Source organism: Apiospora aurea (assembly GCF_038362705.1).
Source record: "Apiospora aurea strain CBS 24483 chromosome Unknown utg000005l_segment0_segment0, whole genome shotgun sequence".
Lineage (NCBI taxonomy): Eukaryota > Fungi > Ascomycota > Sordariomycetes > Amphisphaeriales > Apiosporaceae > Apiospora > Apiospora aurea.
In genome coordinates this window covers 4,771,764-4,798,926 of record NW_027117392.1, presented here as the reverse complement: position 1 = coordinate 4,798,926, position 27,163 = coordinate 4,771,764, and the positions used below count along the sequence as shown (strand labels likewise).

General features: G+C 53.4%; 4 protein-coding genes across 4 annotated transcripts; all 4 read left to right on the top strand.

The window, feature by feature from the left end:
* Positions 1–2,291: 2,291 nt before the first annotated feature.
* On the top strand, positions 2,292–5,277 carry PG986_008023 (carbohydrate-binding module family 1 protein; the record flags this gene model as incomplete). The annotated part of the gene is made up of 11 exons (XM_066844245.1): positions 2,292–2,337; positions 2,385–2,536; positions 2,589–3,168; positions 3,241–3,503; positions 3,562–4,054; positions 4,112–4,233; positions 4,289–4,382; positions 4,441–4,490; positions 4,543–4,633; positions 4,724–4,999; positions 5,078–5,277. The coding sequence occupies 11 exons, from the start codon at positions 2,292–2,294 to the stop codon at positions 5,275–5,277; spliced, it is 2,367 nt and encodes a 788-aa protein (XP_066700357.1).
* Positions 5,278–14,369: 9,092 nt separating this feature from the next.
* PG986_008022 (uncharacterized protein) lies at positions 14,370–19,630 on the top strand (the record flags this gene model as incomplete). Its single annotated transcript, XM_066844244.1, has 4 exons — positions 14,370–14,384; positions 15,911–16,525; positions 16,594–16,637; positions 17,953–19,630. 4 exons carry the CDS (start codon positions 14,370–14,372, stop codon positions 19,628–19,630), a joined length of 2,352 nt encoding a protein of 783 aa, XP_066700356.1.
* A 2,520-nt stretch (positions 19,631–22,150) lies between these two features.
* PG986_008021 (had superfamily protein) lies at positions 22,151–23,350 on the top strand (the record flags this gene model as incomplete). The annotated part of the gene is made up of 1 exon (XM_066844243.1): positions 22,151–23,350. The coding sequence occupies one exon, from the start codon at positions 22,151–22,153 to the stop codon at positions 23,348–23,350; it is 1,200 nt and encodes a 399-aa protein (XP_066700355.1).
* A 1,891-nt stretch (positions 23,351–25,241) lies between these two features.
* PG986_008020 (uncharacterized protein) lies at positions 25,242–26,638 on the top strand (the record flags this gene model as incomplete). The annotated part of the gene is made up of 2 exons (XM_066844242.1): positions 25,242–25,766; positions 25,847–26,638. The coding sequence occupies 2 exons, from the start codon at positions 25,242–25,244 to the stop codon at positions 26,636–26,638; spliced, it is 1,317 nt and encodes a 438-aa protein (XP_066700354.1).
* Between the last annotated feature and the right edge of the window lie 525 nt (positions 26,639–27,163).

Below are 27,163 nucleotides of genomic sequence, written 5' to 3'. Positions count from 1 at the left end.
CAGTTCATCCGACAGTTTGATGACTTAGCTCAATCGGAGGACTCGAGCCTTGTGTTGAAAGCTTCACGCTGGGCTGCTCCTGTTGCAGTGCTCTCACACTGAAAGTCATGGTCTCTGTCCGATTCGGACGCCTGGGCTTGCAGAGGTCCAGAAGCGGTAATGACTCAACGGCAGCGCTAATAGCTGATGGCGAGTCCACCTTGGTCAGCACTTACCACCCGCACGGCGACAGCTCATCTTTCCTCCTGTCGTTGTCGTGAAAGACAGCTCATGATGTGTCGTTCGAAACAATTGAGATTGAGATATACATACCTCGAGGCACCATGTTGCTGATTTGACCCTCGGGAACAATTGATTTCTCGGCAGATGCCGTTGTATATGTTAGCGTTATGTAGGTAAGTGACGGGAAGCTGCCTACTTGTACATGTACTTACAGAGCAGCTGAGTATCGTTCCTTCCCTCCGACCATTTATGGTACGGTAGTGCAACTTGCAAACACCAACATGCTTGCGACAACGACTGCTGGAGGTTTTTTTCCCTCCCTCTCATCGGAAGAGCGAGCCGGATGATTGTCGATCTGCTGCGACTACCAACCTCACCACGAGAGCTCACCTGCATGTAACACTGTTTCTCCGTTGCCCTTTAGCCCTAGCTGCTATCGCCTAGCAGTGCCACAAGAATCGGCCTGAAGAGGAAGTGCGGAAGGGGAAAGGGGAACGGTCCCGGATGACCTGATCGGGTTCACACAACACCCTGCCCTTCTTCCCTTGGCCACCTCGCGGCAATGGAATCGATAGACGCGGTGCTCTCATTCAAACAAGAGCGCTATCCGCGGCAGTTGACGAGGCAGGACGGTGTACGACGAATCACCTTGACAATAGTATGGAAGGGGGGTTTCTTGGGGCATGGTCACCCTCATGCACGACCAATGATACTGGCCCGCCCTCGATAGAGCGGCAGAGGCCATATAGCGTGGGTGGTACAGGCTGCCGTGCCGTTTCTGGGGTCGTATGGGGTCGTATAAGGAAATATAAAAGGGTAAGCTCGTGTTTTATCCAGATCGATTCTCCAATCTGGGCGCATCTTGGCTTGTCAAATGTCCCTGGACATGTTCCGTTTGCACCGCCTCCAATCGAGGGGAGAGGTTGTGGCCGGTATGTTTCCCGATTGGCGCTTTGCGGCCCGGGACTTCGCCGGCCCGTCTGGCGGGAATCACAACATGCAAGATTCCCTGGCGGTATATGACAGCCTGGAGGCCACGGCCACTTCTTCCCCGAAGAAGCCCTGTCCTGTCTGCCTGTGGTAAAGCGAGGTGGGAGGGGAGCCATTGGGGCATAAGGACATAGAGAGCATGGTAGGCTGGCGGCCGCACCTCCCTACAGACTAGCAATGAGCACACCATATCATATTCATACCCTTGCCCGAATACCCCGGGCGTGTTTTTGGGGTAACGTGGGGTCCCAATCTCGGTTCACCCACCCCCAATGAGAGAACATCCGCGCAGCAACTGGAAACTCGAACGCCCGAGTCTCACCAAGCTACGTTCAGCATTGATTGACCAGCTCCTGACTCATCAACACCATATGGTCTTAGATCGGACGAAACGGCTGGCATTGCCGATTCGCCGTGAAATCCTCCTTGAATGACGCCTAGTGCCTCCTTGTCCCCGTGTCTTGGCTTCGCCCAAGGCTAAGCTAGCATGCCGAGAGCGGTATGCACAGCGGGCTCGCTGCTTTAATATTGCCGACACCTGCTGCCTTATTCAGTGCATTGTGTTCGAAACCTGAGGCCTCGAAACTACGCCAGTTGACACCATGACTTGGTAGCTAACCTGGTGGCCACAGCCGTTGTGGCCCAGGGGGCGAATCCTTTCGGTGATATAATCGAAATTGATCGTCTCCCGGCTGCTTGGGCCTGGCCAGGATCCAATATGCATGCCTCCGGGCTCTATTAGGTCCAAGTCGGCCCTCTCCGTCGACCGCCTCCCCCAATCAACACAACGTATCCTCTGCTGTCTCCCGGAAGACGTTGGATGCCACCCCATGCAACTGTCTGCAATCATCGAGCCACGATTCCGGCTAATACCCAAAGGGTCAAGTGTGTCTTGAGCTTTCCCTTGTGATTCGGGAGCTGACCATCTATTCCGTCCTGTTGGTAATGCCTAGATCAGCATGCGTTTGTTTGCTGTCCTTGAATGTGTCGGCCATTAAATACCTCCATGCCCGGCCTCTTTCAGCCGTACCTCATCTGCCGCAACCCCAGGTCCAGTTTGGCTCGTTACAGTTTCCAAGATGAAGGGAGTCGCAGCATTTACTGCCGCTTGCTTAGCAGCTTCTTGTATGTCCCTCGACCGTACTAGAGAATCGTCTGCTAACCATGTATAGACGTCGAGCCGATCCTGGCTCAGGCGGCGTATACCGACCCCAAAACGGGCATCGAGTTCGGCACGTGGACACAAGGCACTGGCTTCACCTTCGGTATAGCCCTACCTAACGATGCCTTGACCACCGCCGCCAATGAGTACATCGGCCTGCTGGTAAGTACTGGGGATGCGTGCGCTTCTGCTCAGTTCTAAGAACTCCCTCTAGAGATGTACTGGTGGCTGGTGCGGAATCTCCCATGGCCAGTCGGGACAGATGACCCAGGCCTTGCTCCTCATGGCTTGGCCCCACGAGGAGGAAGTCTTGACCTCTTTCCGCTATGCCACCGGCTACAGCATGCCGACGCCCTACAATGGCGACGCCAAGTTGACTCAGATATCTTCGAGTATCGATGGTTCAACCTACGAAGTTCTGTTCCGCTGTCAAAACTGCTTCTCTTGGGACCAGGACGGCTCGACCGGTTCCGTTTCCACGAGCGAAGGCTTCCTCGTCCTCGGCTGGGCAACGGCCAACACCGCTCCAACAAACCCTGCCTGTCCGAGTGGTATAAGATTCGGACAGCACACCTCGTTTGGTCAGTTCGGTGCAGAGCTCGAGGGAACGACGAATGAGGCGTACGCTGAATGGGCGGAGCTGGCGACGAAGACGGTCAATGGCGACTGTGGAACGACGACGACAACCACATCTACGACCACGACGCCTACGACAACGCCTACCACGCCCCCGGTGGCTTGCCCAACCCCAACAGAAGCTACTTATGATTATGTCGTTGTTGGGGCTGGTGCAGGTGAGTTTTCTTTTGACCAATCGACACGTGATGTTTATCTTGTTGTTGGTTTTGTCTGACGGTTGTCTCTAGCCGGTATTACCATCGCGGACCGCTTGAGCGAGAAGGGGAAAAAGGTCCTGCTTATAGAGAAGGGTCCGCCATCGTCGGGGCGGTACAACGGCACCTTGAAGCCCGAGTGGCTGGAGGGGACGAACCTGACACGATTTGACGTTCCAGGTCTGTGCAACCAAATCTGGGTCGACTCGGCAGGTGTTGCCTGTACCGACACAGACCAAATGTCAGGTTGCGTCCTGGGCGGTGGCACAGCCGTCAACGCTGGACTTTGGTGGAAGGCGAGTGATCCATGATCGTATACCGACATATCTACGCGAGATAAACTGACCGTTATAGCCCAACCCCCTTGACTGGGATAAAGAATGGCCGAAGGGCTGGCAGTCGAAGGATCTTGCTGCAGCAGAGAAGCGGACTTTCGAGCGCATTCCAGGAACCAACAACCCTTCACAGGATGGTCTTCTCTATATGCGCCAAGGATTCGACATTCTCTCAGATGGCTTCAAGAAGGCTGGCTGGACGAACGTTGAGCCTAACAAGCAGCCCACGATGAAGAACCACACCTATGGCCGTACCGAGTACATGTTCTCACACGGCGAAAGAGGCGGACCAATGGCGACTTATCTGGTGTCCGCTATGCAAAGGCCAAACTTCTCCCTCTACATGAACACTGCTGTCAAGCGGATCATCAGAGAGGGCGGCCACGCCACGGGCGTAGAGCTTGAGTGCAACGGCGAGGGTGGCTTCGGCGGTAAGATCAACTTGACTCCCAAGACCGGCAAAGTGATCTCGGCTGCTGGCACTTTTGGTTCTGCCAAACTTCTCATGAGAAGTGAGTCTTACACACCCCCATTGAGATACTCATGATAATGTACTGATACAATTATAGGTGGCATTGGTCCCGCTGACCAGCTAACAATCGTCGCGAACTCCACTGACGGGCCTACCATGATCTCAAAGGACTCCTGGATCAACCTGCCAGTTGGCTACAATCTCGCCGACCATCTCAACGTGAGTGTCCTGAGACCCCAACCATCCGTATAGAATCTAACGATACTCCCCCTAGACCGATGTTTACGTCACTCATCCTGGCTTCGTTTTCTACGACTTCTACGAGGCTTGGACCGATCCTAATGCTTCTGATGAGGCAAGCTACTTTGGTATGTACTGGAATTTGAATTGCATTGGTTACGAGTGTGAGACTAATGGCCTGCTCAGCAAACCGAACCGGTATCTTCACCCAAGCCGCTCCCAATATTGGGCCTATGGTGAGTCTACTCGAGTCCACAAAGAATGTCTGGATACTAACAATTACGCCAGTTCTGGGACGAGATTGAAGGTTCTGATGGCATCGTCCGGCAATTGCAATACACTGCGCGTGTTGAGGGAGCCGACAAGACGGGAACAAACGGTAAGCGGCTCTATTACTCCATCCCTCTGTGTGTCTCTTCAGGAAAGCACCAGGAACATCAGACTAACAATGACTTGAACGTTTTCCTAGACACTATGATTATGAGCCAATACCTAGGCCGCGGTTCGACGTCCAAGGGAAGGATGATCATCACCCCTGCCCTGAACACCTACGTCTCAGAGCACCCTTACCTCCGAACTCCTGGTGACAAGGAGGCCGTGGTTAAGAGTCTGAACAACCTGCGCGCGGCACTTGGTAACTATCCGAACCTAACTTGGGCCGTCCCTCCGAAGAATATGACAACGGAGGCATATCTGGACGCATTGGTCGTCAGCGCAGCTGCACGAAGATCCAACCACTGGATTGGTAAGCTCTGTCCAGTCCTCTCGTTCGCATTTGTGTATACGGACAACTAGCTGACTGTATTGGCTTGTTCACTACCAGGCACTGCGAAGCTGGGGCTTGACGACGGTCGTAAGCCGAACGGCACCGCCGTGGTCGATCTCGACACGAAAGTCTACGGTACCGACAACATCTTCGTCGTGGATGCTGCTATCTTCCCTGGCATGATGACGGGCAACCCGTCGTCTATGATCGTCGCGGCGGCGGAATATGCTGCCGAGAGGATTCTGAAGCTGCATTGAGCCTCTCCTTAGCCGGGAAAGGAGGAAAGGAGATTCGATTCTTTGTCTGTACTTAATCACTTGCTTGCGGGGTATAACCGGGCTACGCTACCCGTTCAGGGGTTTCGAAATCATGCAATCGATTTATGGCTCCTGTGCATGTGCGTATCCTACAGTCTCTCCCGTACGCATGACCGTCGGAACATGCCACAGTCTTTCCTTTCCCTTTCCCCTTCTTCAGACTCCTGGGTTTCGGACGTACTCTATTCTGTTCAAGAACCTTCCTCGCGAACGAGTTTGCGCAAGAGTGTGTTGTGCCTGTATGCATGTGTGGCGTGACATACGCAAAGTAAGCAGGAAGGAGTTGAGCGGATCAAACCGTAAACTTACCAAGCCCATGGTAGGAGTCCGAAGTCAAGTCCAATGTTAAAATTGGCCTTTTTTATCCTTCCTTTCTTCCTCTTGGACGGTTTGCTTCCAATCACTAGAATACGAAGTCATCCCTAGCGGTATATTCTGACTTTGGGGTTCTGGATATTCCGGCTGAACCTTCGGTAGCCTACTCGTCAAAGGAACGATCCCACCAACCACCTATATTTCCCCCTATCTCCTTTATCTCGTATAGACAAACTACTTTTTTCCCCCCGGTGTTGGACACTGAATATGATTTGGACAGAGGCCAAGTGAGGCAAAACATGTGAGTAGGGACTAGCTAAGTTTTCCAGTCTCCTTATCTACATTTACTTTATCAGTTATTTATCACTCTCGCCCCAAGCATTGGCAGTGTAGAAGGAGTGCCGATTATGATTTAAAATGCAGGTACTCAGCTAAAGATAACCTCGATGCAACCGCCGCGTGAATGAAAAGCATGCACATCATCCCAAAGTTTCATCCCAGCTCCCCCCCTGCAGCCCTTCGGCCGAACTATCGTTTATTGACTACCCTGACTACCGACGAACTGCGGGAAGGGGTTGGCAAGAAAGGGGAGGGAGGAGGCGGGTGGGGGGGCTGGGAAGCTTCCGAGGAAGTTTCTTCATCCATTCTTGTTTGGCTGCGTTACATCGTGTCGACTTTTTAGCTTTCTTCCCCGTTTCCTTCCCACCAAGCGAGGTCAAGGAAAACAAAAAGTGAGTCGTCCACCAGAAGTCCAGCATCCTCAGTCAGCAGGCTCCGGAGCCCTGCATTGGTGCTTGAAGCCCAACCAACGGAGGGTGCGTGGCGCGCTGGACGGGACGCTGCAGGCTGCCGCTGAGCGTGGCGGCACACGTTGCCCACGAAATCTCCGAGAGGCTAGCTGCAGCTTCCATGTTCGATTTCGTCCTACCGGTTGGGTTGTCGTCGCTGGACTGTCCCTTTTCTCCAAGGCCTCCTCAAGAGCATGAAGTAGCCAGCGGGAGCGCAGACCCTGGAATATCTCGTTTGCCTTCCTGCCTCAACCCGCGCGTGGAATTCTAGCGCTTCGTTTTCCCCTGCCTCGTCTCTCGCCCCTAGTTTCCCAACGACAACTGCCTGACCGCCTCGACATGGGCGATCCGGGAAAGGATTGACCCGCTCTTCAAGGCTTCGTGCACTTCGTGTAGTCCAGGCCATGGCCCGAGGAGGGGAAGGGGAGAGCAAACAAAATATTCACCGGTCGGGAGGCGGACCACATGTCCCGACCAGCCCATTTTTCTCTCAGAGAAGCTCCAATCCCGTCACCTCAAGTCGCCTCCCGCCTGCCTTCCCCGTCCGTCAGTTCTTCGGATGACGTGGCTCTACTGATCGAGCGAGGGAAGAGAAAACAGAACGGGAGGGCGGCGGCAGCGCGCGCTTGATAGCAAAGACGGAACCAGGGGACAACCTTGCAAGGAGGGGCGCCCTGGATATTATGTTATGCATCATCGCGGTTGTCTCTTTCTCCCTCTCGCGTGTGCACCGTTGCCTACGCTGCCTTATGCAGGCATGTCATCGGGTGGGGACGTTCATGTGTGTGTGTGTGTGTGTCCCGTGTGGATTGCTTGCCTATCGGGGGGAAACAGCGTATTGCCAATCTTTTGGTCTTGCCCATGTCGTGGCCATGTCTTGCGTGATGCTCAGCGAGTCACAGTGCTCCTCCCTTCCTGTGTAGACGACGGCAGCGCTCGACTCCCACAGTCGCTGAGAACCTACAACAGGAGAATCCTTTCGCTCAGACGTAGATGCAACTAAGCGCTTGATGAGGGAGGTGCGATTATTGGAAATCCCAAATGGGCAGCACGGGTTTGCACTTTGCTTACACGAGTTGCTTCCGTAAGCCCTGCATGCAAAAGCTACCTACTGTATGTATGAGGCTTCGGGTAGGATCAGGAGGCTCCTCGTTCCTCATGGATCGCCCGGGAAACTCAAACAAGGGCAACCAATTGTCGAGATTCATCATGTCCCCCCCTTTTTTTTTTTCTTATTTTGCACATACATGAATTCCCGAGCTGTTTCTAAGTTTAGGAGCTGGGACAGCTTCCATGATCAAAAGTCCCGAAAAATTCCAAATCGATGATGATTTCGAGGGTCGTATGCGCCAGGTTGGGTTCAGGGCTGGCCGTGATTGCTTGCCCGGGGTCGAATGCAGATATGGCATGCGGTCTGCACCCGCTCTGCAGAATGTGTGTTTCTCTCTAAGCACTTGGCAGACTGGATGGAAGACGTTGGCTTTGCCATCCCTGTCATATTGGCGGCCCGGCGCATTCGGCCTTCGCATCACCCGCCTGCGACTGGAAGTACATGTTTGTATTGAAGTGTTGACAGCGGGCTGTCATACGAGCACATTCGTCGTCATCATCAATGCTCATCGCATCGGAGGATGGATGCGTGGATACATATAAATCTTGCTGGTGATCAGAGCCATGGGCTGACACTAAAGGGACGAACCACCGGAGAGGAGCATTGGATGATCATGTTCGAAGGCATTGATTCTGAGCGCTCCGGATTGCTGCAAGCAGTATGGGCCTTCGGGATTTGGATGGGTACCTTACCTATGCAGGGGACAGGCAGCTGTCATTCTGCATAAAGATGTCGCGATGGTTCGGCCCTGCAGCCAGGAGCAGGATGCAGCTATTTACAGTGTCGCGGTGGGGAAGCCCAGGCAGGCAGCATATAGCATTAGGCTCTGGCCGGGACAGGTATTTGATATAGCTATTGGCACTGTAGCTATTTTGGTTGTCCCTAATCCAGTCAGTAGATGCCCTTGCCCATCCAGGTTTCATTGTATGGATAGATATGGATCCATGGCGTTCTCATATTTTGGTGCCCATCTTGATGGAGTTGTCGTTGTCCCGCGTCTCCAACATCACTGATGCGTCTTTCCTAATCCGACCAAACGAGGCGTCTCAGGCCAAACGTGATTGGCCAGACTACACCAACAACTTTGAGAGTGCATCTCCTGGTTTCTGGATCAATGTTGGGGGTTTCTGGCCTAAGCCACTCTGGTGCTAACAGTAGGTCACTTTATCGTTTGTCGTAGCAACGGCAAACCTTGACATCTTCTACGTACATAGTAGTCCAGCCATTGCCATTGCCAAGCTTACAGGGAGGATCCTGCCAAGTCGGTACATACTGAATTCACTAGGCGCGCGTGCAACATCTGGAGAGGCGGGTGTGTATGTACTTAGGTAACGTTCACGGGCGGGAAAGTCGCACCAGTCAACCGCAACGCCAGCCTCCTCACCTCGAGAGAACCCCAACCAAAACGAGAAGGAATTGCGGATGAGAGCAGTCGAGAACCGAAACCGCACGGCAGGCAGGCAGGTCAATACGAGTATTTACGACCGTTATGTCGCGACCATGTCGGACTTGGGGAAAGCCACAACTGCACCGCCCAGACGATGTGTGTCGTTCGCGTCGCGGTTTACCGTCAGTGCCCCCCCTCCTTGCAGGTTTAAGTGTTCCAATGCGCAACAAAGCCCACGTTGTCATGTGTCTTGGATCCGGAACGTCCGAAACGCATGAACTGTCACTCCTGAAAAAAGAATTAACCTTAAAAACCTCTCACACGTTCGCCGTGAAGACAGAGACAGAGAGGGGGCAAACGGCACAGTCAAGAACTTGGCAGAGAAGGAAAGGACCAGGCAGGTAGAGAGAAAGACAAGAAAGCCGATGGGCACGCGCGGACTATGACAGAGATGGCATCTTCCACTGCCTTCTGGACCTAGCTTGAAACGATTCTCATCTCGACTTCTCAAACCCCGCCCAGTTCGAAGCCAGAGATAGGCCGTATCGACGCCGTAGGGGAAGTCGAACCAGAGTCGTTGCGCCGTTTGGCCTGATGGTCCAGATGAGTCAGTGAGTGCCAAAGATTCAGAACCACGTTGTGGCCTTGTATCAACTAGCCGAAGACGAAGGGACGAGATGCTGCATCTCTCGTCCGTCTCGCCGTCTCTCTCCGTCCGTACCTCCCGCACTCTCTTCCCTGTTCGGTAACAATTGCGGTTTAAGTGATCTGCCTTACTTACTTCCCTTTTTTCTTTCTTACTTACTCTTACTCGGCACACACACACACACACACACACACACACACACACATACACATACACATAACAGCAATGACCCTCTCAAACTGACCGTCCCCAGTCCCCACCTCGGGCAAGAGATGAAACCGACAGGATGTCAAGTCAGCATAGCTGGGCCTGCTTTGCGATGCGCTCGGTACGGATAAGTTCTTAGCGTGGCACTCACCCAGGATTTGCATAGGGTTGGTTGGTCCAGGATCTTCTCATGGGGGACGTCCAGTAAATGAACGTACCTAGCACACACATACAGCAAGCAGGTGGACATGAATATACTTTGGGAGTGCATGTGTGGTCGGTCGTGTGTCAGTAATGGGTGGCCCTCTTCCCTTCCCTTGAATCGCCAAAAAAAAACCAAAACCAAAAAAAACTGGTAGCGAACGAACGGTACGGAGCCCCGGGGGTCAAGCGGGCCACCTTTTTATTATTATTATTTTTCTTGTTCGTAATTTTTCCGGCCTGGTTTAGCCTGGAGAGAGGAGCCGGGAGGCGAAGCCAAGCAGCACGGAACTTTATATTCCTCGTCGTCTGTCCAAGTAGTGACGAAGTGTAATCAAGATCCTAATGCAGCGATACCTTATTAATCCCTTGGCCAATGCGATGCAAAATAGTGCTATGGTTCACTAGCAGGAGGGATATACCCTTAATTTGGTCCGGCATTCCAAATTAGCTGATGGATGATGGATGGCTGGGAGGGATGGCAGGTCGATACACTATGTAGATTTTGAGCATCTTATTAGCTGGTAGGAAGCAAGCTAGCAAGTGGTCGGTCAAGGCAGAGAACGAACAATCAACGATCAAACAGTATGCATGCATTCACGACCGACTACATACCATTTAACTAGTACGGCGATGGCATGAACGATCCAGGTTCCATCCTGATCCTGCCCGTCCATCCATTCATCCGTCCGTCCGTCTGTCTATCCCACCCGCCATGATACCTGCAGGGCAAAAAAGCAGGGCGAGGCGGGTTCAGGTTCACTGTTCAGGGCTGCTAGTGCGGTCCTTGGAAGCTTGGGTTGATTGCTGCTGAACAGGCCAGGACAAAAAAAAAAAAAAAGGGTGTGGAGACGGGTGTGACATGCATGCCGGTAAACCGAGACGAACGAACGAACATCCTTTTAGGGCTGGCGAATACCCGTCCGTACGTACTCGACAATTACTGTACTGTACATACTGTACGTGCAAGTTCGGTATGCAACGTCGTATATGGAAGAATGCAACCGACTTTGAGTTGGGTAGTAGTAGGTATACTCACGACGGTAAATACCATCCTCAACCTCCTTAACATCGTAGGGCTGTCATACCTGGTTAGACGCTTGAACGATTTCTCTGTCTGTGCAGCAGCAGCAGCGGGTTGGTTGGGGTAGATCATCTACACACATACATATCAACATACCAAAACACATAACAGAACCCATACATCTATTTGAATTATTATTCACTTCCTGGGCAAACACAGCAGTAGCAACAGCAACAGCAGCAGGTCCAGTTAAAGCCATACCGTGCTAGTCCCTATCGGATTGGCTTCGATGGCCTGATCTTCGCAGGTGCTAGGTTCATCGCTACAGGGGGTTGAGGGTTGAGGGTTGAGGGGGCTAGCGCTAGCTGTAGCTGGAGGCTTGCATCGAGCGCATGAAGTTCGGAGACCCCATAGACTAGACTTACAGTAACATCAAATTCAGCTGAAACACGACAAGCCTCCGTGACTCGGCCTCCACTTCTCACCCGTCATCTGGTCACCACCCTCCAAGGTCTGGCATGGGATGACACTCCCATCGCCGTCGTAGCAGCAGCAAGTGTCCCCTTCTTCTTCTTTCCAATCCCAACAGCAAGTAGTAGCGATGCGACCTCGCATTGGACCAACCCCTAGCCTACCAGCAACCAACCACTTCCGGGTATGGTAGGGTGCGGTGCAGGTGTGTGCGGCATCAGCAAACACGGCTATTTTTGCATCACGACCCTTGCAATTACATCAAAGCCAACTACGCCGGCCGGCCACCAGTAGGCCACTGACCAGGGTAAAGCCTCTCCGCTGGAACAGAACCAACATCAGCCCACGTTGCCCCGGCCGCCAGTTACTGTTACAGAAAACAGAAGGAACGGAACCCTCCCCCCAATAAGCTTTTTATTCCAATGGGCCAATCGCATTGCCCCAAACTGCCTCTATCCAATGTATCCAATGAAGCTTGGCCGATGAATCTTCAGACTTCAGCGTATCTCATCCGTCTCCACCAACCTTGCAAACCCCCGATCTGCGCTGGGGGCGTGTTCACGGATCGTGGCCATGACTAGTTGCCAAGGTGTGATATCGCCGAGCTCTACCGGATCCGGCATAGAAAGCCATAGCTTTTGCCAACACGCCGCCAAAACGGCCTCAAGGCACCTGGTTAGGCTGTTCCATCCCGTCGCAAGGAGCGACGGTTGAAGAAACAATCGGCGCCGGCGGCCGCGTTGCTATGAGATGAGATTGAATGCAATACATTAACCACCCTTAGCCTAACCCCCAACTACTGGATAGCTACTGGATAGTAGTCCTCCGAAACAGCCAGACGGACTGGTCTCCGGACCTCTGCGCCAAACAGCTCTTTAGGGGAAGGGGGAAAAAAAGCACACACGACTCCTACTGAAGTACAAAGCCAGTACGCACGTCAACCATGCCCCGTCAACTAGATCAGACCATTCTCTGAACGAGCACGACCGTTTGTCTGTCTCGTAGTGCGATCGGACGGTCGCTGGCGTGTCACACGACCGGCCAGTACCCGAGTCGGAGAATAGGAATAAGAATACGAAATTGTATACCTCTTAGGTGCATCGTCGCTGCATCTTCGAGGGGTCTGGCGTGGGAGCTAATAGGAGCCTCGACCGCAGACTACTGCAGGTCAACCACAGGACAATCCTGGCAAGACGATACTGCCCAACTGGAACCTGCCGCCTCACCGCGAAGCTACTGCGGCAACTGCGTGTGGCTGCATGCCTTTAGGGTCTTGGTTGACGTAGGTAAGTCTGTACTGGTCTGCGTGCGCGGCAGGTAAATAAAGGTACCGAATGCGTTTGGTTTGATTGAGATGAGTCTGATGATGGCTGGTTTTGGCATTGGCAGCGCCGTGGCAGGACATTGACGGCTTGGCCGGCCATCAATCACAGATGCTGTGTGTGCATATTGCGCGCATGTATCCGATTAATTTGTTCAATCAATCCGTCCATCAATTGATTTGTTACATAGATTAGCCCGTGACACATGGTGGCGGCAGGGATGACAACAACGACCACGGCGATTGCTGCTGGAACTCCTCATGCCCATCCATTGCTTGACTACAAATGCGCTGGATGCGGCCTTTCTTCGCTTTCTACGACTAACCTAACACGTCGATGCAAGTACTAATAAAAGCACTGGACCCTTAGTCACGTACGTACAGTTAAGCTACAGCAGCTCCGAATCAATCGGCAGCGCGATCCCAGGGCTAGCCTTCGACTAAGCCGTCGTCATGGTGGGCGCAGTCGGCTTCTCCCGGCCCATTGTGTCGATTTGACCCTAATAGTCGTAGTGGGAGCCGTAGTGGCCCAATATCTGGATGGAAATGAAATACTTTGCTGGCTTCTCTCTGCCAGCATCCGGACATCTCTATGTATCTATCGGCCAGAGGCTAATCCGGTCACAGATCGCGCAACTCTCTGGCCATGTCCTGGGCGGTCCTGGGCGAGGGCATGTGCGGCACGGCCCAGTGTAACCGAGGTCGACAGGAAAAGAGGTCGTTCGTACTGAGGTTTCAAGCCGATTGCCAGGTCTCAGCCTGCAGATCTTTGGTTTTTGGAACGCCTGCGCCCCAAGTCACAAGTGAGGGCGTTAATCACTATACTATCATAATATCTCCTGCTATTGCACAATCGCGCTGCAGTCTTCCCACTATTCTTGCAACCGCCAATCGAACCTACGTCGCACCGGGGACGGAGCAGGGCGTTCTTCTGGAACAACGTTGTCGTCTTCCACGAGCCTCAGAACACAGAGCGACACGGCCAGCCAGCCAGCCAGCCAGCCAGCCTGTGCCCGGAGAGGGGGCCTGGGGGCCTTGTCCGGGGGGCCTCTTCCAAATTGGGAATTCTCAAACACCCCTGGTCGGGCCGTACCCTGCGCTGATCACGGTTCAGACGAGCAACCTGACGCCATGATCTTTTGCCGGACCCTTTCCCTTTCCCTTTCCCTTTCCCTTGCCCTTGCCCTTGCCCTTTTCCTTTGCCCTTGGACCAGATAAAAAGAAGAAGAAAAAAATAAAGCGCCAGGGATTTTGGTTCTTCCAAAACGACCGGCATATTCTCGTCAGGCCCGAATCAGACAAGATAACCAGCACCCGCACCCACCGCAGCCAGACCAGGAAAAAAAAGGATGCACCCCTGTCGCCGTCCCAGGACAGGCTGCATCCTGGCAGCTTCCCTGGGGCCTGGATCTAAAACAGCCAACCGGGGAATTGTTGACCGCAGGCCCAAACCTATTGTGGGGAATGCCAAACATCGCTGCCCACCCCCTCGACGCAATGCAGAGTGTGAAGTATCTCTGTGTAGCCGCAGGAGGAACCTTGACTAAGTCTCTCGCTCGGCATGGGAACGCTGGTCGTAAGTCGTCCTCCATACCCCAAAAAGTACAGTACGGATCCTACAATACTTGTGCGCGGAATGAACATGGCCTGCCTTTGCCTTCTCTTCACACACCAGCTCTTGTCTGTTCCCTTCCGCTGTCCCTCTAGGCTGTTCACGACTATACACTTTGCAAGAGACTTTCCTATCAGTGCCCAAAGAGCTTTAGCCTCGACAGAGTACGACTCCGTTCCTCCTCGGATACCCCAGTCATCCTCTCCCACTCAGACTTCAAACCGCTATTGTCTTCAGATGCTGCCCTATGTTCATGCAACACTAGCACAGCCTCCCCGTCTTCCCCTGCCTTTCAGATCGATACCCTGTCCTTTCTTTTTGGCCATCTTCGTGCTTGTCCTACTCGCCCTATCCTTGGTCCTACTTGCAGCGGTCCCCTTCATTTCGTGGCCAATATCGTCGACTGCTCTGTACATGCTGGTCGTCGTGGCCCTGTTGACGGTCTGCCGCATCTGACTATCATCACTCGCTCACACTAGTGCGCTGGAAGCCAGCCCACCACCCTCCCCGAGTCTCCCTCCCCTTCTCGTCTTCACCTGTCTTGTTTCAGATATTACCTTGAGTCGGCCAGCCAGGAGGTGAATGGGATCAGTGCAAAAGGGAAACCCTCATCTCATCCTTCTCCGTTCTTGGATTTCGTACAAGGAAACGACACGGCCACTCTCTTGAATAAGACGTACGTCTCAAGTATTGTCCCGTCTAACAGCAAGAGGAGGCCATCTCTGCTCTTTTGTTTCCTCCCTTCGGTTCTCCGTTGATCCGATTCATCAGCACGGGCTGCTTGACCTGGTTGTGTTATCTAGACTCTCGCATCCACAGCCCTGCTGCCCCATGCTGTTGTTTCGGCTGTTTCGATCCGTTTGCCCATGCCAGTGCGGACAGTTCACGTCGATCCCACCACTCTTCTGATAATCTCATCCCACAGGAGATCCCCCCGTCCGAGTATCAAAAGACGGACGAATCCCACACCTATAGCCCGCTCAGGGTCCTCTTTTTCCTACCTCCTGCCCAACTGTCCCTCCCCCTTTGGATTCGTCTCTCCAGCAGCAGCACATTATCCCTCTCTGGTAGTTGGAGTGCTCAAGCAGCAATCCTTTTAGACGACTGCACCCGGGGCCTGTTCGTCGACCTTAGAGAGGAAGAACACCGGATCAGGTTCCATCATATACGACGACGACTGACAGCATAGCACGACATCCAGGAGCTTGGAACAGTACGTGTCGACGACTTTTATTTTTGCGTGGGGAAAAAACGACATCAAACGACTCATCATCGCTACTGGACTGAGCGTGATTATTATTAAGTCTGATAGTGCTTTTGGACACTTCAGCTTAACCGGAATTTTGGAGGAATACCGGTCTTCGGTGGCATATCTCAAAAGGATCGGACTGTTTCTGGACGAAAAGGAAAAATAGCTCAACACATCTCAGTTTGACACTGGCCGGATTCGAAAGCACTGGTTGCTCCGCAGCTAACAACAACCTGCAAAGCTCGCGCCGTCTTCCAGACCCATAATGGACGTTACAGCCATGTTGAACACGTCGGGAGCGGCGAAGCGAGCAGAACAGGAGGGCTCTTCCGGCCCTACACCCACACAATCGGTGATAGACGGGTCGACGGCATGCTCGTCGATAGTGCCCACCCCGTCGCCAGAAAAGACACCTCCGAGGCGCACGTGCGAGTCGAGGGCCTCTAACCGCAGCAGGACGCCATGGGACGCCGGTGGTTATTCGTTGGGGTTGACGCTGGATATCAAGTCGACGCAGCAGCCGAACGTGCAGATGACGGCGATACAGGGCGAGTCGCCCGTGGACACGGCGAGCCCCGAGTCCCTGCGGCACAAATTCTCCGACAGCCACAGCAGCCTGTCATCATACACCTCATCGGCCAACTCGGCGTCGCACTCGCGGTTCTCGTCCATGTCCACCGTGAGCGGGTTCCAGATCGGAGCCGGCCTCAGCGACATGGTCACGCTCGACGCGAGCTGCGACAACCTCGACTCGGCCGTGAGCCGCATGTCCGTCATGGACAACACGCGGCGGGCGTCGAATCGGGACGGCGGCGGCTTCTCGCCGTCTGGCATGGGCTCGGACGATCCGACGTCGGTGCCGCAGCAGGGGGCAGGAGGCCCGGTTCGCCCTCGGACGCGATGCTGATGTCGCGGGGTATGCAGGGCATCCAGGGGGCAGATCGGATGAGCGAACAAGATATGACAAAGTAAGTTACTAAAACCAGCCTAAGTGCCCCTCTTTGACATGAACCGGTACCTTTTTTTGGTCACGAAGACCTCGATTGGGATGATCAAAATGGGGGTAGTCCTCCACGTGCCTGCCTTGACCAGCACCTGCATCACCAATTGTCACCAGCCTTCACGTCCAGTTGCCTCTGTATTCACGTTAAGCAATTGCGGCAAGACTCTCTGGCGACTGTGAATGCATCCTATACTTTTCCCACTGCCTATAATTTGTTTCTCTCGACTCGATTCTCCCATTGTTGGTTCTGCCCCAACATCCACCCATCTGCACAACATCCAATCCTTCACTGTTCTCAACACCAGGTTCTTTTTCATCTTGCTTCTCGCAAATATCAGATATTCTGTGCGGTCCTCCCAGCGGTTTTCTCTTCAGTAAGAAAAATCTGATCATTACAGCCATAGCCGAAGTTGGCACATCAGCGTTTTCCCCACAGCCATCCTAGCTGGATGAAAGGGGGGGTCTGTGTCGCAATCGCAGCACCACAGTCACCATCACAGCTTTGGTTTGGCAGCTAGTTGGCAAGTTGGTTTCCCTATAGTTGCAAGTGTTTCTTTATCCCCTTATCCCTTGGGTCCAGTGAGTACGGATAGCTAGTGTTCTGTGGGTGTTCAGACTTGTGTCTTCGGCCGCCACCTCGCGTTACCCTGCGCCTTCCCCCTGTCCTCGCCAGTGAGGACTTGGATTTTTCCCTGGGTCTGCAGTGGCGTACCCTATACCCCAGCCCCCTTTCCCTCGTCGAGTGGCCTCGCGATGAATTCGCCGTGCCCTCGCCGTGACCAGCGAGCGGCGCGAAGATGATTCTTCCGTGCCTTTGTTGTCGGTCGTTCGCTTTTCCTTTTCCGTTTGTTCCGCTTTCTTATCCCGTTATTATCCCGTTCCTTCCCTTGGGCCCGGCGACGAGACTCCCGTCGACGAGACTCTTACTTTGTGCTTTCGGCCGTGGGCGTCGAGTGACGAGTAACGAGTGACGAGTGATCTGGAGCTGGTTGGCCGTGTCTTCTTCCCCTTTCATCTCGAAAGCTGCCCATCCCGTGCCTTCCGTTTTGGTCGGCGAGTTGCTTATCGCGTGCCTTCCCCTCCAATCGTCGATGTATTCACTTGTCACTCATGAATTCAATCCCTCGCAATCGACGATGCATTCAATACCCGCCGACCCTTTATAAAGATCCCTCTTTCTCTGGTCTGCTCATCGGCGTTCACTTCCGTCCCGCATTATTCAGTCTTTCGTCTTTATCCTGACCCGAAGCATCTTTTGCTAACAGTTACTTAAGCACCAGAGATTTCAGACCAGACTTGTCCTATCTCGCACCACCGGATCTCTCCAAAGTCCACAAGAGGGCACTCTCTGCGCCGGACTTTGCAGCAATTGGTGCGATAGATCAGATATTCCCTTCTTTGCCCCAGACGTTTCAGCCGACACCACCTCCCTCGCACCAAGGCGACATTCGCTCGAGCTACAACATGGACGCTCTCTCAGCTTCGCCAGTCGACAACACGGTTGCTTCAACAAGTTCAGACATAAAATGTATGTACATGGACAACTGTGACACCGGCTCCCAGCCGCGCAAGGCCATTTCACACATCTTTGGTCGCAACAAGTTGTGTACTCGCATGATTCCGCAGCATGTATGGGTTCATTTCTGCCGCAAGCATTATCAGCGCAGCCGCTACCGCAATGCCCAAGAATGGGCCAAGATCCAATGCGAACTTGTCCAGAAGCAAATCCAGCGCGTTCAGTCCTGGAGCGACGACAACAAGCGAGCTGGCCAGTCCGGTGTCGTCCAAGACTGGTCTCTCTCTGTACGGAAGCGTGAGCAGAAGCGCCTGGACGACAAGGGAACCTCTGGCAAGAAGCGGCCCTACCGCGATGAGAGCGACGACGATGACGAGACTATTGATCGCGCAGTCCTCAATGGCACCGCTGTACCCGCCTGGCTACTGAGCAAATGTGGCAGTGGTTATGCCACAGAGCAGATCGAGGAGATTGTCGCTCACTTGAAGAGTGAGATGGATCAGAACCGCTTGACGCAGATCCCCGACATCGAGATCTTGCCTAATATCAGCACCGACATGCCGGAAGATGGCAAGAGCAAAGTGGTTGTGAAGCGAAAGACGAGCAATGCCAATTCCCACAAGCGGTCCCAGTCGGTCGGTGTGCCCTTGCCTCCTCCCATGACGCGACGCAGCAGCCAGCAGAACTACTACGATGCCCTCCACACTTCTCCCATCGACAAGCGCCAGAGAGTGACGGAATTCGGTTCCTATGGCGAGCGTCGTCCTTCGATTGGCCTGGCCCAGGTGCCCGAGAGAGCCGTGCCCACGATGGGTCGTATGCACCACCAGCTGCCTCACCGACCTGCCTTTGCAAATATCCGTGAGACGCAGACCGAGGACAGCTTCTACGAGGAGGATGATGGCAGAAACGCTCATTACAGCCTTGGAGGGCCTCTGCCCACCCCCTCAGCTGTCCGTCAGCCGATGCAGGCCATGACCAACCAGATGGAGCCGTCGAGACCCATCCACCAGCGATCGCAGTCCGAGATGGGTACATGCCAGCATAATAACTCGAACTTCACGTTCCGTTCGCCCTCAACTGTTTCGTATCCTACTATGCCTCAGAACTACCCTGATCCTACTGCCTACGACAACACGTACCTGCGCAACGATGGTGGCTTCGGTTCCACTACTGGCCCGCCCGGCTATTACGACGACATGCCCATGAACCGCCAGTACCAGACTCAGCAGCTCTGGGCCTCTCCTGCACAGGCTCCCACCTCGGCATACGGTTCTGTTCGTCACTCTCGCCATCAGAGCACCTCTGCTGTGCCTCAGCTGGTGCCCCGAAGCTCTCCGTCTGATATGCACGCATCCGGAGTACGCAATACTTCTTTCGACAACAGCCAGCTCGGCCACAACCGCATGCAGTCGATGTCGATGTACAACACCCGCCGCTAGGCCATTTTCCCTCCCGAAACTTGGGTCCAGTCTTCAACCGACCGGCCCCCATACGTGGCACCGTGTACAACATTTACCCCTCTGCTCATATTGGGCCTTTCGTTTCTCATTCTCTACTCTTCATTGTATCTATACATTGACCCACACGATCGTCTCTAACTGGACATGTGTATGCGTCCTTTTCCTCTTTCGCTTCCTTACGACGACTTCTCTCTTTTCCCTTACGAAACGATGAACTAGACCACGATGGGAGCACATACCCCTTTACTTCCTTGGTTAATATGTGCACAAACAACAACAGAAATGGTAGAGACAGGCTCGAGGACACTCGGCTATACTCATACCTACATCCCGCTTAACGCGGGTTGACACGAATCAGTCAACGGGATTTCTACGAACTAGAGATACTCCCTTCAGCGTTTGATTTCTACATTTCCTTCTTTTCATACGTCATTCTCTGCATATCTACGGAGTTGCATGACGGTGGCCGGCGGTAGTCAGTCGGGACGGGGGCAACCCTCCCTTTGACCTTGCACATACGCGCGCCCCGATATGACCTCTTTTTGGTCAGCGATGGGAATGGAAACCCTCTTCAATACCCCCTCCTGTATTCTTCTTATTCCCCGGACGGACGGATGGAGTTTCTTCGGAAAAATCGGACACGGATAGGAATGGGGTGGGCGTTTGCACGGCGATTGCATACCCGGTTACTGGACGGCGTCAATGATTTCCCCTTTCATCACCATCAGAACCTCACTTATCCCTGGAGGATGACTGATCTTCCCGATCGGTCAGTGATCAGTATAAGGGGAAGGGCGCGGCAGGACCTCGACAACGGCTGTCATGGCCGAGGATGGAGGGTTGTTCAGTCCCGTGGTTTTTGGAGAAAACCCCCCAAAAGCATTCATGATGCATCTGCGATGACATTCTGGGACCTTTGTTTTTTCATCTTCTCATTCTTCACACGATATGCGCATCGGGCTTTAGATGGGAACCTATGTAGATAGTTCTTCTTTATCTCGTGTCATCTCAAAATCGATGCTCTGATCTTTCCCAGCTTTGCTGAAACGACCTATTCCCGATGAAGTGACTTGTCCTCATAATCCAAACGAGCCTCAACTCAAGCCTGCTCTGAAGTGACGGTTCGCAACTCTAGATGACATGATAGTCCGAAGATCGGTCAAATGCCTGTGGTGGATGGCAATGCTCCATGTCCGACTTCACGGTTGAAGATGCTGCCAAGCTAAGTGTATGCTAACCTGTTTGAAATTCACGTATCGTCACTTGGCTGAACCGGGCCTTTTGGCGTTGCTTGGCGGTGGTGAGTAGATATAAGCCTTTGCTAGTGCGTGATGGGCATCCGGGGGCTAAAAAAGGGGCTATATGCCAAGAGGGCACAACCCGAGAGGAGAGGATGCAGAACAGTTCTGCGGCAGAGCCCAGCCCAGCTCCGGGACTAGATACCTGTCAGTGAACACAGCACTTGGGGAGTTGACAGGATTTACTGTATCATATGACGGTCTAGGCTTGAATCGACGCACAGTGGCGACTGACTCGGACGGAAGGGGGGAGAGAGAGAGAGAGGCAAAGTGGTCACGAAATATCACCCACGTACGGACCAAAGCGGAGAATGAGGAAAGGCAGGCAAGACACACCCAGGAGCAGTCTATGTATTGGATCATCTGTTGTTCATTACTCTCTGCCACGGTTCGCTGCGGCGGCCGGGCAGAACATTGTTTCTCGCCGTGGGTTCATGAGTCGATTCCAAGTGCGCGTATCTCAGCTTGCTTGCTTGTTGTGTTGCTGTTTGTGCTTCTTTTGCTCTGCTTCCCTCCAGGAGCACCGGTATCTTTCGTGCAATCGAGTCTCTGTGTGTATACAGCAAACAGTCGCCTTCGCTTCGCCCACTGTTTCTGTCAAAACAGCATACCCCGGTCGACAGAGCAGAGGCTTTTACTTTTCACAGGCAGTTATCCTTGATTGCTTCCATTAAGGGCTTGACAGCGGAAAGGTGATGCACAAACATGGAATCTCTGGTGAGCACCTCCAGATGTGATCTCTCTTGGATGTTAAAAATATACTATACTAACACTTTTATTAACCAGCCATTATAATCACTACTATAGGAAAATGAATAGTACTTAATACGGGGACTTCGAATGCTCTCAATACCGGATATCTAATATAAAACCACTCGATAACGTCTATCAACAGCACAAACCGCCGGCGGCCAGATCAATCTTCCTTCACGATCAGTCTACAGTCAAGACACTCTTGGCTGACCCTTACCTTTACCGCCTGTATCGACAGTTCACCGAGCGTAAACATAGATCACTACCTGGGATTCGTCATCCTTCGGCGCTGCGGAGCAATACAGGGCAAACACCCCAACTGCCGGACCTTTGGAGGAAACCAGTCCTTCGCCGAGAAACTGCGACAAGCCATCGGTAGTCAAGAGGCGAAGATGGCGTCCTCAAACCCCCATCCAGAACATTTGCGACCCTGGCGGTCCCTGACAGCATGAGCCGAAAGGTGCAAGCAACTGGTAAAGGGACACCGAACCTTACAACCATCGTCAAGCAGTATTTCCCCGACATGCCTCGAGAGCCTGCACAGAAATCCACCATTGCCTTCGCTTTCGACATCGACGGAGTCTTGGTAAAGGGCAAAGAGCCCCTCCCGGGCGCTAGTGAAGCCATACGCCTGCTCCAGAAGTTGAAGATTCCCTACATCTTCCTCACCAATGGTGGGGGACTGACGGAGAAGGATCATGCAGCCAAGGTCAGTGCCCGTCTCGGCGTCGACATCGACCCCGACCAGTTCGTCCAGTCACACAGTCCCTTTCACGATCTAGTGCCCATATACCGCAATAGGAGGATCCTGGTCGTCGGTGGTGAGGGCAACCAGATCAGGAACGTAGCCGAGGCGTACGGTTTCAACGACGTGATTACCTCTTCTGATCTGTTTGTCGGGTGGGATAATTGTCACCCATTCCCCGAGCTGACCGCACAGCACCACAGCGCCCACGGCCGTCCAACACCGGACCTCAAAACGAAGGCAATCGCAGCCATCTTGGTCTGGTCATCGTCGAGAGACTGGTGCATGGACTTGCAAGTCATACACGACCTGCTCCTATCGTGTGGCGGCTTCTTTGGCAATAAGTCGACCGAGGCAGGAGACGTGAAGCTCCACAGCAACGGCTATCTCCAGGATAAACAGCCCAAGCTGTACTTCTCCAACCCAGATTTTAATTGGGTTACGGAGTACCACCAGCCGCGGTTCGCGCAGGGCGCATTCCGCGAGTGTCTCGAGGGCCTCTGGCGCTACTCGACTAAAGGAGAGGCCAAACTCGAGTGCACAAGCATTGGTAAGCCCAGCGAAACCACGTATACGTACGGCGAGAGGATGCTGAAGGCATTCCACGAAAAGATGTACCGTAGCCAGAACACGGAGGATGGCAGCGGCGGCGGAGGCCCTCCCGCGATCAAAACTGTCTATATGATCGGCGACAACCCCGACAGCGACATTGTTGGCGCGAACACGTATAAGTCGCGTATGGGGGCCATCTGGAACAGTATCCTCGTCGAGACCGGAGTGTACCAGGCTGGTACAGAGCCAAGCCATCAACCGACATACCACGCCAAGAATGTTGCCGATGCCGTTCGGCTGGCCCTAGACAAGGAGGGCTACGGCGACAGCTTGGGATGCGCATTTGGATGAGAGTCATCCAAGGCAAGGAGGTATACGACAACGAGGGACGTGTCAACAAGGGCGACGGCGACAACAGCTGCAACAAGAAAAAGCGGGTTCTTCAGGATCGAACCAACACAGCCGAGTCCATCGAAGCCATGCTGCCTCATTTCGGGAAGCTCAAATTGCCTGTTCGTTGAGGCACGGAGACACGCGACGACGACGCCGACCAGGAACCTTGAGGACCTGCCTACCCACCCGAGCTGTATAGTTGGACTTATTTCATTTGTCGCAGGAAAGCAAGACGCATAGCTAGATACGATACCCAAGTGCTTTCGGACGTTTCGGAAACACTGCACATACTGCCAATTGCTACCAGCAATTTCGTCGATAGATATTCCGTTGATAGTTGGATATCCCATAATCGATTGTCCCAGATCACGTAGAAGCTGTTCTGGGGGGGTTTACCCTACATACCGACCTACCTACCTAGGTACCTAGTCGTACTGTAGATCTCGGAAAAGTGTGTGATCTGGTCCCGCAACCTGAGCGACGAGACAGCAGAAGGGTGCAAAGGTGAGACAGCTGACCGCTCCTCCTGATCGAAGCTAGTGCGGAGGTCATGATAGATGATCTACAAGCACGATGGACGGGACCAGTGGCCGCTAATCCGCAAGCAGCTGGTGGTTTGGCCCGGCGCTTCGATTGATCCGTCCTGGCGAGCTGGTATCGCAGAACAGAATGCTGGTGTCGTCGGCCAGGCCCCAAAGATTTTCTTGGTTTTTGACATGTGCGAACCGGCTCGAGTCCCGGTGTAGGTTAGAGAAGAGGTGTGACGGCATCGCGAGCAGGGATGGTGAAGGAACCAAGGCTAACTCGAGTTGGAGTTGGAGGGGATTGGCTCATCAGTGGTAGGTGCTGGTGGGAGCTGGTACAGTAGGCAGTAATAGGCAATCAAATGGTAGTTTGGCAGTGCAGTGCGTGCAGTGCGTGCACGCGACACGGCAGCACGTTGAATGGCTGGAGCAAATCAGATTGATATGCATGCATCATGTACCCTAACAATTCACCATCACGGTTAGATTTTCCCCTGCAGCCAGCGACCAGATCTATTTGCTGCCCGTCAGAAACGACTTCACCTCTGCCTGCCGGACTTGATACTTGACTTGTCCCTTACCTCACATTTGATGTGTTCCTTGCTTCCCCACGTGGAGATAACGATAACATACTTGGATGACTGATTCCAGGTCGATCAATTCGATCAATCCATCAGCCAGTATCATATACAGTACCTACAGTAAGTACATCCGCCTGAAAATCAACACCACCCAAGATTTGCCAGCCAGCAACGCCGAGCGAGGCCTTCTTTTTTTTTTTCCTCCTTCAATTCCACCTTGGATCGATTTGTTAGTCCAGCACTTTCTACGATGCTTAATTAATTCCACCATTAATACGGGATGTTTGGAAAGTAGAAGCCAGAGAAGAAGAAGAAGCAGAATCGTCCATTTCCCAACCCCCTCCTGCCCATAAAAAAGCACGCGCCTTGACATCTGGCGGATTGAGGGCGGCACCACAGACAGACGAAGCCAGATACCACCCTACCAATCTCTGTCCTTCTCGGCGAACTCAACCCACGCGAGAAAGAATCCTTTACCACCACCCACTACAGATTCAGCAACTCGCTGTTTCTTGTAATCGCCGGACCACCATCTCCCATCCTCGACGACGCCCGGCGAGTCAGACTCCCCCTTCTCGCCCAAACCCTGCCAACCCACAACCCAACCACTTGGCCGGCAGAAACCAACCCCCCCCCAAGCCATAGTCAGCTGTCCGACTCCACATACAAAAAAGAATCCCTCTTTCCAGCCCTGGCCAGACGCCTCGCTAGCTCGGGGCGGCAGCAGCCACCACCAACGCGCCGATGTGGTGGTTTCTCCGTATCGTCTTCAGCTCCGTCTTCCTGCTGACTATCGTCCTGTCCATCCCCATCTCCTTCGATGTCGGCGGTCGCGATAGCGGGCTGGTCTACAGCCTGTCCCTCTTCCTCTTCTACGTCCTCTACAGCGCCCTGAAGCTCATCACCCCCGACAAGTCGCGCTTCCGATGGTCCATCTCCATGGTCATCCAATCCTCCCAGTGGATCGTCATCCCGGGCCTGCTCATCTGGTCCCTGCACCGCTTCGCCGTTGACGCAAACAACACCGACTGGGTCACCAGGACCGTCTGGGCCCTCGGCGGCAGGAAACAGCACAACACCTGGGCAGAATACTTCTTTGGCGATGGCGGCATTGTGGAGGACTTGACCATCGGGGCATGGGACTCGACCCTGCGGTACTCGAGCCCCGTCTTCCAGATGTTGGAGGGCTTTTGCACCCTCTTGGTCATCCAGGCAGCAGGACAAATAACCAGATGGGTTGTCAACCGGGGTAGGAGTGATACTTGGGTCGTACGTATTAGTTCTCTCTCTTCCTCTGTGGCTGCGCGTTGTCCCACCCAAAGCTACAGATGCTAACCATCTGTGAACAGCTTATACTTTTGATATTCTCGGCATCGGTCATCGCCAGCTCCGTCTACTTCCTCTGGCGTGTGGCATTGTTCCCACAAGTCAACAACGTCGATGCGGTTATGATCGGGGTGACAGTGACGACAGCCTTCTTCCTCTGCGCCATAGGCATCGGGACGGGGCGAGGGAATCCCGTCGAATCTTCGCTCCTTTTCGCCTACGTCGTCCTCTGCGTGTACCAAATCTTTACGGACTACGTGCAGTCTCCGGAGGCGGCAGCAGCGGCTGCCGAACATGAATCAAGCCAGGCCGACTTCCCACCTTTGCCGCCAATCATCATGGCGAGTTATTCGACTATTATGCACATGCTGGGCTCTCTGCCCTCGGCGGTCTTCTCATCCCTCAGCTTCCTCCACGCCGCCTTCCAGACGATTGCGCCTTCAGTCATGATCTCTCTCACGTACCGGATCATTGTGTTTTACTGTGCGACCCGTATTATCCCCGCAGTGAGGGAGTCGGGTGCGCGAGCACTCATGGACGAACCGTCTTTGGACGACTCGGACGGAGCAAATCGACTGTTAGGATTCCTCTCCTGGTTCTCGCCCTCGATTCTCATTGCCGTATATACAAGCTTGTTGCTTCAGCACTTTTCCACCAACGGGGACGAGGGATGGACACTTAAGGACGGCGATGCCGGGGGTAATGTGTGGCGATGGGTGAACGTGTCTACCACCATGGCATTATACGCAATCGAACTCTACCTAGGCCATGATGATGACGATGGCGGTGTGGTCAGTCATTGGAAGTCAGACTAAGACTCGGGGGCGTCTTAGCAGCAGTGAAGAGGGGGTTAGGCCGAGGGATGCGACGAGACAGGCTTCAAAGAAGATAGCCAGTATGACCGCAACTTGGCTAACTGGTGGGGCGGACTCTATTCATGGGAAGAGCTGGTAGGGAGTGGATTACCCGGAACGGGCAATTGGCATATAATTTTTTTATTTTAATTTTTTCACTATCCATCATCGCAGTGTGTCTTCAGCGATCACACAGCGGCAGCACAGCAGGGCAGTAACGGTTTGGCGAAACCTGGGCCCACCGGTAGTTGGCGTTACGGTTTAGGGCAGTATACCATTGAATGAAGATTGTTTTCGTTTGTTACGATTTGCTTCCTGGCATCTGCGTATTTGCTTGTTTTCTTCTTTACACGGTGAAAGCAGTCATTAACGTCTAGGTATGTCCTACTGTGACCGTTAGACTCAGAGTGACTACCCGGGTGAAGGATAAACGTTCCGCTCTATATCCAAACTCTACATGGAGTTAAAACTGCGACCCGTAGCTTG